This window comes from Lolium rigidum, chromosome 1, assembly GCF_022539505.1.
Source record: "Lolium rigidum isolate FL_2022 chromosome 1, APGP_CSIRO_Lrig_0.1, whole genome shotgun sequence".
NCBI lineage: Eukaryota > Viridiplantae > Streptophyta > Magnoliopsida > Poales > Poaceae > Lolium > Lolium rigidum.
In genome coordinates, this window is record NC_061508.1 from 191,206,310 (window position 1) to 191,218,262 (window position 11,953).

General features: G+C 48.7%; 1 protein-coding gene and 1 pseudogene across 1 annotated transcript; both read left to right on the forward strand.

Annotated features, from left to right (window-relative positions):
- The first annotated feature begins 251 nt into the window (after positions 1–251).
- Positions 252–1,817, forward strand: LOC124682884 (annotated as a pseudogene).
- A 6,364-nt stretch (positions 1,818–8,181) lies between these two features.
- On the forward strand, positions 8,182–9,301 carry LOC124682885 (aquaporin NIP3-3-like). The gene is made up of 4 exons (XM_047217494.1): positions 8,182–8,352; positions 8,444–8,869; positions 8,977–9,038; positions 9,154–9,301. Exons 1-4 carry the CDS (start codon positions 8,182–8,184, stop codon positions 9,299–9,301), a joined length of 807 nt encoding a protein of 268 aa, XP_047073450.1.
- Positions 9,302–11,953: the final 2,652 nt, after the last annotated feature.

Genomic DNA, 11,953 nt, shown 5'->3' on the forward strand with positions numbered 1-11,953 from the left:
CATGCAAGTGCCATCGCACGAATTGTAGGCGGTGTTCATGAGTTCAACACACACCACCGGCCGCAATAATATCTCCGCAGATTATTTTTCCCGTGCATGCTTGTTCAGCTGCGTGCCTCCCATCTAGGCCCACCAACTTCCCACCGGTACCCAAACATTCCCGACCTTTTCTTGCAGTACAAATGAACCGTCCTCACCGGAATCCTAGCGACCAGCCGCAGCCGGCGCAACACGTCCGTCCCGCCACCGTCATGGAGGACTGGCTCTTCTACTCGCTCACCACGCTCATGTGCCTCGTCAGCTCGCTGCTCCTGCGTGCCCGGGCCCGCAGCCCGTCCGAGTCCCATTCCCATGGCGCGCCGCCGCCGCTACCTCCGGGCCCGGCAACAATGCCAGTGCTCGGCCCTCTGCTCCACCTGGCCCGCCGCGACTTCGACCTGGAGCCCGTGCTGCGGCGCCTCGCGCGGGCCTACGGGCCGGTCTTCTCCTTCGCACCGCTGGGTCGGGCGCGACCGATGATCTTCGTCGCGGCCCGAGGCCCGGCACACCGCGCCCTCGTCCAGCGCGGCGCCGCCTTCGCCTCCCGCCCGCGGGCCAGTGCTCCCGCCGCCGCCGTGCTCACCAGCGGCGGCCGCAATGTCAGCTCCGCGCCCTACGGTCCCACCTGGCGCGCGCTCCGCCGAACCCTGGCCACCGGCGTCGCTCAACCCGGCCCGCCTCCGTTCCTTCGCCCCCGCCCGGCGCTGGGTGCTCGACGTCCTCCTCTCCCGCGTCCGCTCCGCCGGCCGCGATGGCAGCGGCGCCGTCGCCGTCATGGAGCCCTTCCAGTACGCCATGTTCTGCCTCCTCGTGTACATGTGCTTCGGCGGCGACCGCCTAGGCGACGCGCACGTCAGGGATATCGAGGCGCTGCAGCGGGACCTGCTGGCCAACTTCCTCAGCTTCCAGGTCTTCTCGTTCCTCCCGCCACTCACCAAGCTCGTCTTCCGCCGCCGGTGGAGCAAGCTCGTCTCGCTGCGGCGGCGGCAGGAGGAGCTCTTCGTCCCGCTCATCCGCGCCAGGAGGGACGCCGGCGCTGGCGGCGACTGCTACGTCGACTCCCTGGTGAGGCTGGCCATCCCGGAGGACGGCGGGAGGGGCCTCACCGACGGAGAGATCGTCAGCCTCTGCTCCGAGTTCCTGAGCGCCGGGACCGACACCACCGCCACCGCGCTGCAGTGGATACTCGCCAACCTCGGTCAAGAACCCGGCGATGCAGGACAGGCTGAGGGAGGAGGTCTCCACCGCCGTCGATGGCGAGCTGCGGGAGGAGGACCTGCAGGAGATGCCGTACCTCAAGGCCGTTGTGCTGGAGGGGCTGAGGCGGCACCCGCCAGGGCACTACGTGCTGCCGCACGCCGCGGCGGAGGAGACCACGCTGGACGGGTACCGCGTCCCGGCGGGCACGCCGGTCAACTTCGCGGTGGGCGACATCGGGCTGGACGAGGAGGTCTGGACGGCGCCGTCCGAGTTCCGGCCGGAGCGCTTCCTGCCCGGCGGCGAGGGGGAGGACGTGGACCTCACGGGGAACAAGGAGATCAAGATGATGCCGTTCGGCGCCGGCAGGAGGGTCTGCCCCGCCATGGCGCTCGCGCTGCTGCACCTCGAGTACTTCGTGGCCAACCTCGATCAGGGAGTTCGAGTGGCGGGAGGCGGCCGGGGAGGAGGTCGACCTCACCGAGAAGCTTGAGTTCACCGTCGTCATGAGGCGACCGCTGAGAGCAATGGCCGTGCCGCTAAGGCACGGAAGGTCCGTCGCTGCAACGTGCTCAGGTTGATATGATGCCGACGGCGGCCCCGATTGCCGTGGCAGCCTCCTTCTTCTTCTTCTTCCCTGATGTGTGTTTAGTACTCCGTAGCTGCTTCTCGTTGCTCATGATAATATAATTAATGATGACAATTAGTGTAAGCTTGTCTTGTTCTTTGCTTAATTTGCTAGTAGTTCGCTATTTGCCACTTTGCGATCAAATTTGTTTGTCGGGTATACAATTTAATACGGAAATATTGAAACAAATTGACAAATAATACATGAGGATAAGATCTTATTTTTTTTTCGATAACTAACATATATTAATATCGTGAAGATATCAATTATTCTCAATCTCTGCAACAACGAAATATCCTATAACATTACGGATGCACACAGCCTACTAAAAAGAAAGAGCAAGAAGAAGAAAAACGGTAATCAAAACCTTGTAGTTGTAACATACCACTACCAAGATAACACCCGAAGTTCGTGTTCTTAAAATAATATCTTCAACAAGGTCATTCCTAGGCACAACCAATTAATATCATATCATGGATTTTTACCTTGGCAAGTCCACCCTCTCAAAACAATGACTCCTACTGGTGATGATCCTGAGTATATTGCCTTTGTCAAGGCTCGTCTTTGAGATCAATTTCTTATGACTAATCTTGGTCCTCTTCGCTATTTTCTTGGGATTGAGGTTTCCTCCACTTCTGATGGCTTTTCTATCTCTCAGGAAAAGTACATTCAGGATCTTCTTGCTCGTGCTGCTCTTGGGGATGAGCGCACGGTTGATACTCCTATGAAGCTTAATGTTAAGCTTCGTCCTACTGATGGTGATCCTCTTCCTGATCCCACACGTTATCGCCATCTTGTTGGGAGTCTTGTTTATCTTGTTGTCACTCGTCCTGATATTTCTTATCATGTTCATATTCTGAGTCAGTTTGTCTCAGCTCCTACCACCGTTCACTACAGTCATCTCCTCCGTGTTCTTCGTTATCTTGGTGGCACGATCACTCATCGCCTTTTCTTTTCTAGTTCCAGTTCTCTCCAGCTCTAGTGCTACTCGGATGCCACGTGGGCGAGTGATCCTACGGATCGTCGTTCACTTTCTGCTTACTGTGTGTTTCTTGGTGGTTCGCTTGTTGCTTGGAAGACGAAGAAACAGGTAGCGGTTTTCCGTTCGAGTGTTGATGCTGAGTTGCGGGCTATGGCTTTGTTGATTGCTGAGGTGACCTGGTTACGGTGGTTGCTCGCAGATTTTGAGGTCTCTGTTACGACACCCACTCCACTTTTGTCTGACAGTACAGGTGCTATCAGTATTGCACGTGATCCGGTCAAGCATGAGCTGACCAAGCATATTGGTGTTGATGCTTTTTATACACGTGCTCAGATGCAGGATGAGGTTGTTGCGGTTTATTATGTGCCTTCAGATTTGCAGTTGGCGGATTTCTTTACAAAGGCACAAACTCGAGCGCAGCGTGACTTCTTACTCTCCAAACTCAGTGTTGTGGATCCACCATGAGTTTGAGGGGGGGTTAGAGTATATATATGTATATATGTATATTGTAGTTTCCCCATATGTTAGGGGGCTTCCTGCATATTTCCGTCTGTACATGTACTATATATTGTGGCCTTTGGCCCCCTGTAATACAACAAGCATATTGCCCGAATAATAGTAATCCCTCCGGACTGTTTTAATTGACTCGGATTTAGTACAACTTTGTACTAAATTCGAGTCAATTAAAAAGATCGGAGGAATATGAGCATGGTCATAAGCCCTTGCTAAAACAAATGAAGAGAAATAAAGAAAATAAAAAAATTACTTGCTTCCAGGTATGCAAATTAAAAAACATGAGCATATGGTAAAGCTTACATTTCTGAAATTTCCATACTTGCTCTCAACTGCTAATAAATTCTAGCTTAACTTCAATGTAAGCCCCACTTCCAATTATGTACTTGTTGATGGTATGTTCATTGAGGTGTTTTGTGGTACCCTCAAATGAATAAAAGCCGTCCTTTTCCATGGATCAAAAGGCCAATACCAGTTCATACTGGTGCTAAAAACATGATCAGAAGAATTTCTACTGCTAACAAAACTAGGGTAGAATCGGTACCAACAAGTTTGGCCCGGCCCAACAGAGCTTGCTCGTGCTCGTGCTGTTGTTTAAAAAAAATCTAACCCCTAAAATCCTTTTCCTTTTCCAATGACACCATTGTCGCTTCTGCACTGCGTTGGGCGCATTTGGTAGTCTGGGCACCCTTTGGCTCGGATGTGCCTCACAGTTTTTGGGCTGTTTGGTTTCCTGGGCTCCTCCTTGTTGTCGCACCGCACGGTTCTTAAAACACCTCCGGGCCAGGCCCGGGAGGAACGCCCAGTTTGACAGTTTTTCCAGGGACAGGCCCGGACGAGACGAAAATTGACAACGCCATTCGCGCGGGCGTTCGGCCTTGGCATGGCGGGAGAAGGCGAAATCCGAACGGCATTCCGGGGCAAAAGTAGGGGTAATCTCCCTTTTCGGTTACCCTCCACATTAGCCCCCTCCCAAAATTCCCCTTTCCCCAATTTTCGCACCGGCGGTGGCTGCCGCGACCCAGATCTGGCCTCGCGCATCTGACCATGGTCGTGGTCTGGACGAGGAGCTCCTCCCTTTGGTCTCCGGCGCCGGACCAGGGTCGTCGTTTCCAGCCGCAGCGGAGTCAACTCCTCTGCTCTCTACTGTAGTGTTAGATTCATGTAGGTAGAACTAGTTGGGTTCGATAAGACTATTCGTAATGCATAGATCTTGTTTGAGTAGACCGACCAGCTCCAGCTTGTGCATCACGCTGCAGCACTCATCATTTGCATACAAGCTTGAATATTGATGGTGCACAAGAGAGCAGTTAGGCATGTTGTTTTTCCTCCTGTCATGTACGGTCCTATGATACAACGAGATCATGAGAGGATGGCCAACCTAAACTACATCAACAACTGCAACATGTAGAGGCTATACAGATGCTTTAGATGAGAAGAGCTCATTTCTATGCACTTGTGAAAATGTTCAGGGCTAGAGGACTGCTTGTTGATAGCATCCACATCTTTGTCGAAGAACAAGTCGCAATATTTCTTCATGTCATGGATCATAACCAGAGGTTCAGAGTCATCCATAGCACATTCAGGCGATCCACGGAGACTATCTCTCGGTACTTTCAGCAGGTGTTGTATGCAGTTGGGGAGCTCAAAGGTGAAATGATCAAGCCAGCATCAATGAACAAACCACCCAAGATCAAGAACAGCTACAGGTGGTTCCTGTATTTCAGAGTGAGTACAAAATCATGTTCATTCTACTTATCAGATGTGTGGTACTGTCACAAACATGATTGTGTGCTAATTGTTTGATAGGATTGCATTGGGGCTATTGATGGTACTCATGTGACTACAAAGATACCGAGATCAATGTATGCAGTATTTCGCAGGAGGAAGCACTACACCAGCCAGAACGTGCTAGCAGCGGTGGATTTCAATATGAGGTTCACATACGTGTTTGCTTGGCTGGGAGGGTTCAGCTCATGATACATGCATCTTGTCCGACAACTTGTCAAGGCCTGATGGGTTACAAATCTCCGAGGGTAAGTTCTACCTTGGAGATCTTTGGATATGCATGCCGACCTAGTATTCTACCTCCCTTCGGGAAAACGAGTGTACCACATCAACGAGTAAACTGCAAGGAACCAACCTTAGAATGCAAAAGAATTGTTCAATCCGAGACACTCAAACCTTAGAGTCACCATTGAGAGAGCATTTGTTGTATTGAAGAATGGGTTCAAGGTCCTTGACTAGAAACCATTCCACACTTTTGACACACAAGTGAAGTTGGTCCTTGCTTGCTGCATTCTTCACAATTGGATCCTATGTTGGGGTGAGGATGACTTCTTCCAAGAGGTTGTCACTTTTGATGAAGTTGAGACCGGCCATAGCGTGGAGGCAGACGACAATGAAGCATGAAAGGAGAAGAGGAAAAAGTGAGCAGACGCAATGTAGAAAGCTAGAGGCAACACCAAGAAGAAGAAGAAGAACCCCTTTGATCCCATGTTTCTCGAACCTCAATTTGATCCATGTATGTTGAACTACCATGTGATGATAAAATGTCATTCGTAGTAGCTAGGGAGTATCATTATGAACTACCATTTGTAGTAGCTAGGGCCGATTTCGTGAACTGTTAGCTTCGTAAGTGTGCAACTGTGATTTCTGTGTGATGGGAGGTTATAGTATGGTAAAGCTACCCGTTGTAGAGAAGAGGTGAACTTATGCTTGCATGGATGGTATCAAACATGTGTAGTTTCATCTCCATCGAGATTTAGGTTGGCTGCAGACAAACAACAAAATAATCTTTTTAACTCAAACCATACAGCCCGACCTACCGAATAATAGGCAAATTCTGCCGTGGCTCGTTCCGTGCGCAGATGACCTTACACCACTGCGCTAGTCAGCCCCAAATCAGGCTCAGGCTACCAAACACACCCGTTGTGTTTCCATGATCTTCCACGACGACAGCGCGTTCCCGAAAAATCCCCTCCTCGTTTATCCGCCTGGTCGTCCATCTTGGCTGGAGTCGCCTTTGCTTGGAAGCCGCTGTTTCTCGGGTAGCCATTGTTGCTGCTAGACGAGTTTTTGACTGTCAGCCCTCAAGTCATCTTGAGCTCAAGTGATTGATTGCCGGTGGCATTCATAGAAACTGGACAGAAAATAGTGATTCGTGCACATCTAATCTTGTAATTATAAATGTGTACAACCGGATGAAAGGTTAACTTGTAGTAGTCTTGAAAGAAAATTAATGGTTAGATCGCAGTTCCTGGATTGTATCCATCCGGCATATCAACCAAATATCAGGCGAGCAGCAGAGCAATGATCTAGTCTAATGATCTGGTTACGCATTAAGTGATGTGATGACAGTTGTGGCACATTTTTTCTTTGTTTCGTGGACGACAAAGTCGTCGGCAAGTATACAACGGCCATGGTGGAGGCGAACAATGGAGTTAAGGGATCCTAGGCAAGTCGAGGCGAATGACCATGCCATCAAAAAATCGATGTATGAAGATGTATAAGAACATGGGGAGAACCCAAGGCATCGCTAGAGGAGCGGCGTGTGAGCTCTGCACATCGGCAGCGGCGGCGGCAATGGTGACGGCAAAGAACTCTACCAACGGCGACGGACAAGCAGACGACATGTTGATTGACTGTTACTGGGCTTATGGGCCTCATTCATAATAACTAAAAGAATGATTAACGTAAAGAGCTTAAATTGCCCACAAAATTAACGGCTGGATTAGATTTTATACTGCTTCCTGCTTGGTAGCAGTAGAAGGTACCGTAAAAACTAAAAACTCCCATGTTCATGATATCAGGGTGATTGCAACATAAGCACTACTGGGAGCGCAAAAATAAGCACCACCAGTGCTGTTGCTCGAACTGGAGTGTATGTTGCGGACTTGCAGTTAAGTTGCAGTTACAAAAAGAGAAGTGCATCTGAAGGATGCCATCTGAATTCATGATCATGTGGCAAGTTGGATTAATCAATGACTATCGTGGCAATATATGTTTCTTCCAGCCAAATTAACTGAAGTGATTAATTTACCGGTCGCTGCTCAAATGCTAGGACCTAGCACCTGATGCTCTGATGTTCTGCTCACACTTGTTAGGCCGGCTCGAGTCCACCAATCTTTGTCTCAACATGTGTGAACATTTTTGTACGAGCGACAAAAGAAATGGTCAAACACTGAAAAGCGAACACATGTCATACATGGTGAAAAAGTGGAAAGATGATTGTAACAGGCTATATCTGGTTAGCTTCATCCTGGCCGGCACTGCATGTTTTCAGTGTAATAGCCAGGCAAATAGGACATCCAAAATCTGTCCGTCCCGTCTGTTCGTTATATAAGAGCAATATATAAATCTTACAGTAAGAGATTTAAATGATTCGCCATAAATGTGAAAACGTCCCCTCAGAACCATGCATAATAATCTCATCAGAAACATGACAATTCAGACATCAATCATCAGGAGAAGCAGTGAGCCAGTGACCAAGTAAAACGAGAACGGGCATGCCACTGTGCCAGCCATCGACAAGGACATTAGTAATAAACTAATAGTGCCATAATCGGCTAACATTTTCAATTGATTCAATCATCGGCTAGTGATTTGCAGCTAAGCAGATGTCTTTTCGTAGTTTGGACAAGCACCGTGCCCGCCAAAATTTATGCTAATTAATCAACATCAAATTGATCTGGGCTCTATATATATGCACCTCTCAAAGGAGCATTCAGATTCAACTGAACAATTTCTTTAGCTAAATTGCTAGGTAGATTCACCGTGTAAATTAGAATTTTGCAGGATGGATGAGAGCAGGAGTGTCAGCATGGATTTTTCAGTGAGCATCCCCGCAGCTTCCGCCATGGAAACCACCACCATGGTGCCCCAAAAGTCGCCTTCCTTCAAGGTCGTGCCAGTGCTGCACGATGAGATGGCCAAGCAATCCGACCACTCTATCCTCAGCGCCAAGACGGCGGCGATTCTCCTCGTTAAGAAGGTGTTTATATTTTGACGCCAGCGTTAATTTCTCCACGAACTACTACTACTACTTAAGCATTAGCTCATCGCGAGATTTATTGATTTTGAAGGCATTGGCGGAGTTCTTGGGCACATTCCTGCTCATCTTCACCCTGCTGTCGGCGCTGATCATGAACGCGACGCACGACGGCGCATTGGGCCTGGTGGGTGTGGCGGCGACGGCGGGGCTGGCCATTATGGTGATCGTGGCGTCGCTGATCCACGTGTCCGGGGCTCACCTGAACCCGGCGGTAAGCATCTCCATGGCCGTGTTTGGCTACCTCCCACGTGCCCACCTCGCACCCTACATGGCGGCGCAGTTCCTGGGCTCGATCGCCGCCTCCTTCCTGGCCAACGCGATCTACCACCCAGAGAACCCAGGCGCCATCGTCGCTACCGTGCCCACACTCGGCAGCACGGAGACATTCCTCGTCGAGTTCGTGATCACATTCGTCCTCCTCTTCGTCATCGTCGCCCTCATCGTCGATCCCAAAGCGGTAAGACGAACCCTCATCCATCGATGATCTTGCAATGCTGAAGTACACGTCTACACGAGTATTTCATCCATCAGCTTAATTAGACGACTTCATTATTGGTTCTTTAGGTGAAGGAGCTGGTAGCAGTGGCAGCTGGTGCAGTGGTGATGATGAACGCCCTTAGCGCTGCGTAAGTCAAATCAATCCATGCACTATTTTTAATTTCGTTCCACTTATATATGCTGCCAATTGGCATGTATTGGTTAAGTAACATTCTGACTGCATGCACATATGTATGTGAGCAGTCAGTCAACGGGAGCGTCCATGAATCCGGCGAGGACGCTGGGGACAGCGATCGCCACGGGGACATACACCAAGATCTGGATCTACATGGTGGCACCGCCGCTCGGCGCCATTGCCGGAACCGGGGCTTACATTGCACTCAAGCACTGATGCCTACACGCATGGTTGCACAAAGTGTTAGGATGACAGTCCAGAAGAGAATGTTATTAGAACTGTTAAGAGTTTTCACCAGCAACCAGGGGAACTCCATATTCCCCAGCCAAGTATTCCTCGTGTTGAAGTATGATTTGTACTAGTACTTGTTAGGATTGATCAGTGCTTGCTTGTTGCACTGATGGTAGATACATGGTTGCATAAGTGTTAGGATGACACTTCAAAAGAGAATGTTATCAGGTTTGAAATATTATACTCCCTCCAGCCCAAATTAATTGACACAGATTTATACTATGTCAAGTACAAGTGTACTGTCGAGAGAGTACTACAAAATTGTTTTTGAAACAAGAGAAAATCCTTGTATTTTCATTAAGTAGATACTGAGAATTTTAAAGTTGATTTATGAAAAACCGGCCAAGAATTATTTATTACTACTTTTGTTGTATTGTGATCCAAATTCATATACTAAAGGGAGGCTAACTTCTGACGAGCGGAGCGAGGCCCCCCGCGGTACGGTACGGATCGTTGGCACCGCCTATATATACATCTTGTAAGCCGCCGGCTAGGGTTCATCAGATTATAAGATAACCCACGGCGTTTGTAAACACCTCCCGATATAGTGAAGTTTTGCTGGCTGGCGCCCGTGGTTTTTCCCCTTCTGTGTTGGAAGGGGTTTTCCACGTTAAATCTTGTGTCCCCTGCGTGTGTTCTTGTTTCGTTCTTCGTTATTTGCTTGTCGCTTTTATAACAAGTGGTATCAGAGCCCGTGTTTCAATCTAGGGTTTTGCGACATGTCTTCTTTGAAGTTCGATCTACCGCAGCTGGATTACACCACGAGATTTTCTCTGTGGCAAGTGAAGATGAGGGCGATCCTTACCCAATCTTCTGATCTGGATGAAGCTCTTGATGGATTTGGCAAGAAAGATGCCAAGACCTGGACCGACGATGAAAAGAGGAAAGATCGTAAGGCCTTTTCTTTAATTCAGCTTCATCTATCCAACAATATCTTGCGAGGAAGTGCTTGGTGAGAAATCCAGCGGCGGCTGTGGTTGAAACTCGGAATCGATCTGCATGTCCAAAGATCTAACCGATAAGATGCACGTGAAGATGAAGTTGTTCTCGCACAAGCTGCAAGAAGGTGCGTCAATGATGAATCACCTATCGATCTTTAAAGAGATCGTTTCGATTTGCTATCCATGGAGGTAAAGTATGATGATGAGGATCTAGCTCTTATACTCGTTAGTCTCGTTGCCTAATTCTTTTGCGAATTTTCGAGACACCTTGTTATACGAGTCGTGATGAACTAACCCTTGCCGAAGTTTATGAGGCCCTCCAGCGAGAGGGAAAAGATGAAATCTATGGTGCGGGCGAGAGGGTTCGTCATCTAAGGCGAGAGGCACTGCAGGTCCGAGGCAGGACCGAGAACATAAACAACAACTACAACAGAGATAAGAGCAAGACCGACGAGAGGTCGCTCAAAGTCCAAGGGACGAGATGGTAAGTTCTGCAAGTATTGTAAGAAAACTAGCCATAATATTGATGATTGCTTGGAAGTTGCGGAACAAAGAGAAAAGAAACGGTACCTACCAACCGAAAAACAAATCCGAGGGTGATGGTAAGGCTAGCTGTTGTTTCCGAGTGATAATTCGGATGGCGATTGCCTAGTTGTGTTTGCTTGGTTGTGTTTCGGTAATGATGAGTGGATCCTTGATTACGCATGTTCGTTTCATATTTGTCGTAACAAAGACTGGTTCGGTTCTTATGAGTTTGTGCAGAGTGGAGATGTTGTGCGTATGGGAGATAACAACCCACGTGAGATCGTGGGCATTGGCTCCGTTCGGATCAAGATGCATGATGGCATGACACGCACTCGACGGATGTTAGACACATACTGGCATGGCCAGAAATCTGATCTCTCTCGGTACCCTTGATGTTGACGGGTACAAACACTCCGGTTCTCGCGGAGTTACGAAGGTAACAAAAGGTTCTCTCGTTCACATGATTGGTGATATGAATTACGCAAAGTTATATGTTCTTAGAGGTAGCACTTTATCTGGTATTGCTCTGTCTCGTTATTCTCCGATGAACCCGGTAAAACTAATCTGTGGCATATGCGTCTTGGACATATGAGTGAACATGGCATGGCGGAATTGCACGGGAGAGACCTGCTAGATGGCTGCAATTTGAGTAAGTTTGAGTTACGTGGGCACTTGCATTTTTGGTAAGCATAAAAGAGTTAAATTCAATGCTTCCGTTCATACCACCAAAGGGATTTTAGATTATGTGCATGCTGATGTGTGGGGACCTTCCCGCAAGACTTCTCTTGGTGGTGCAAATTACATGCTTACTATCATAGATGATTACTCCGGAAAAGTGTGGCCTTTCTTTACGAAACATAAATCTGATGTGTTTGATGCTTTTAGAAAGTGGAAAGTTATGGTAGAGAAGCAAACAGAAAAGAAAGTTAAATTGCTTCGCATGCGACAATGGCATGGAGTTTTGTTCTACTGTTTTCAATGATTATTGCAGCGATGAAGGTATTGTCAGGCACCACACCATCCCATATACTCCTCGGCAGAATGGTGTGGCGGAGAGGATGAACAGAACCATCATCTCCAAGGCTCGCTGCATGTTGTCTAATGCCGGTAT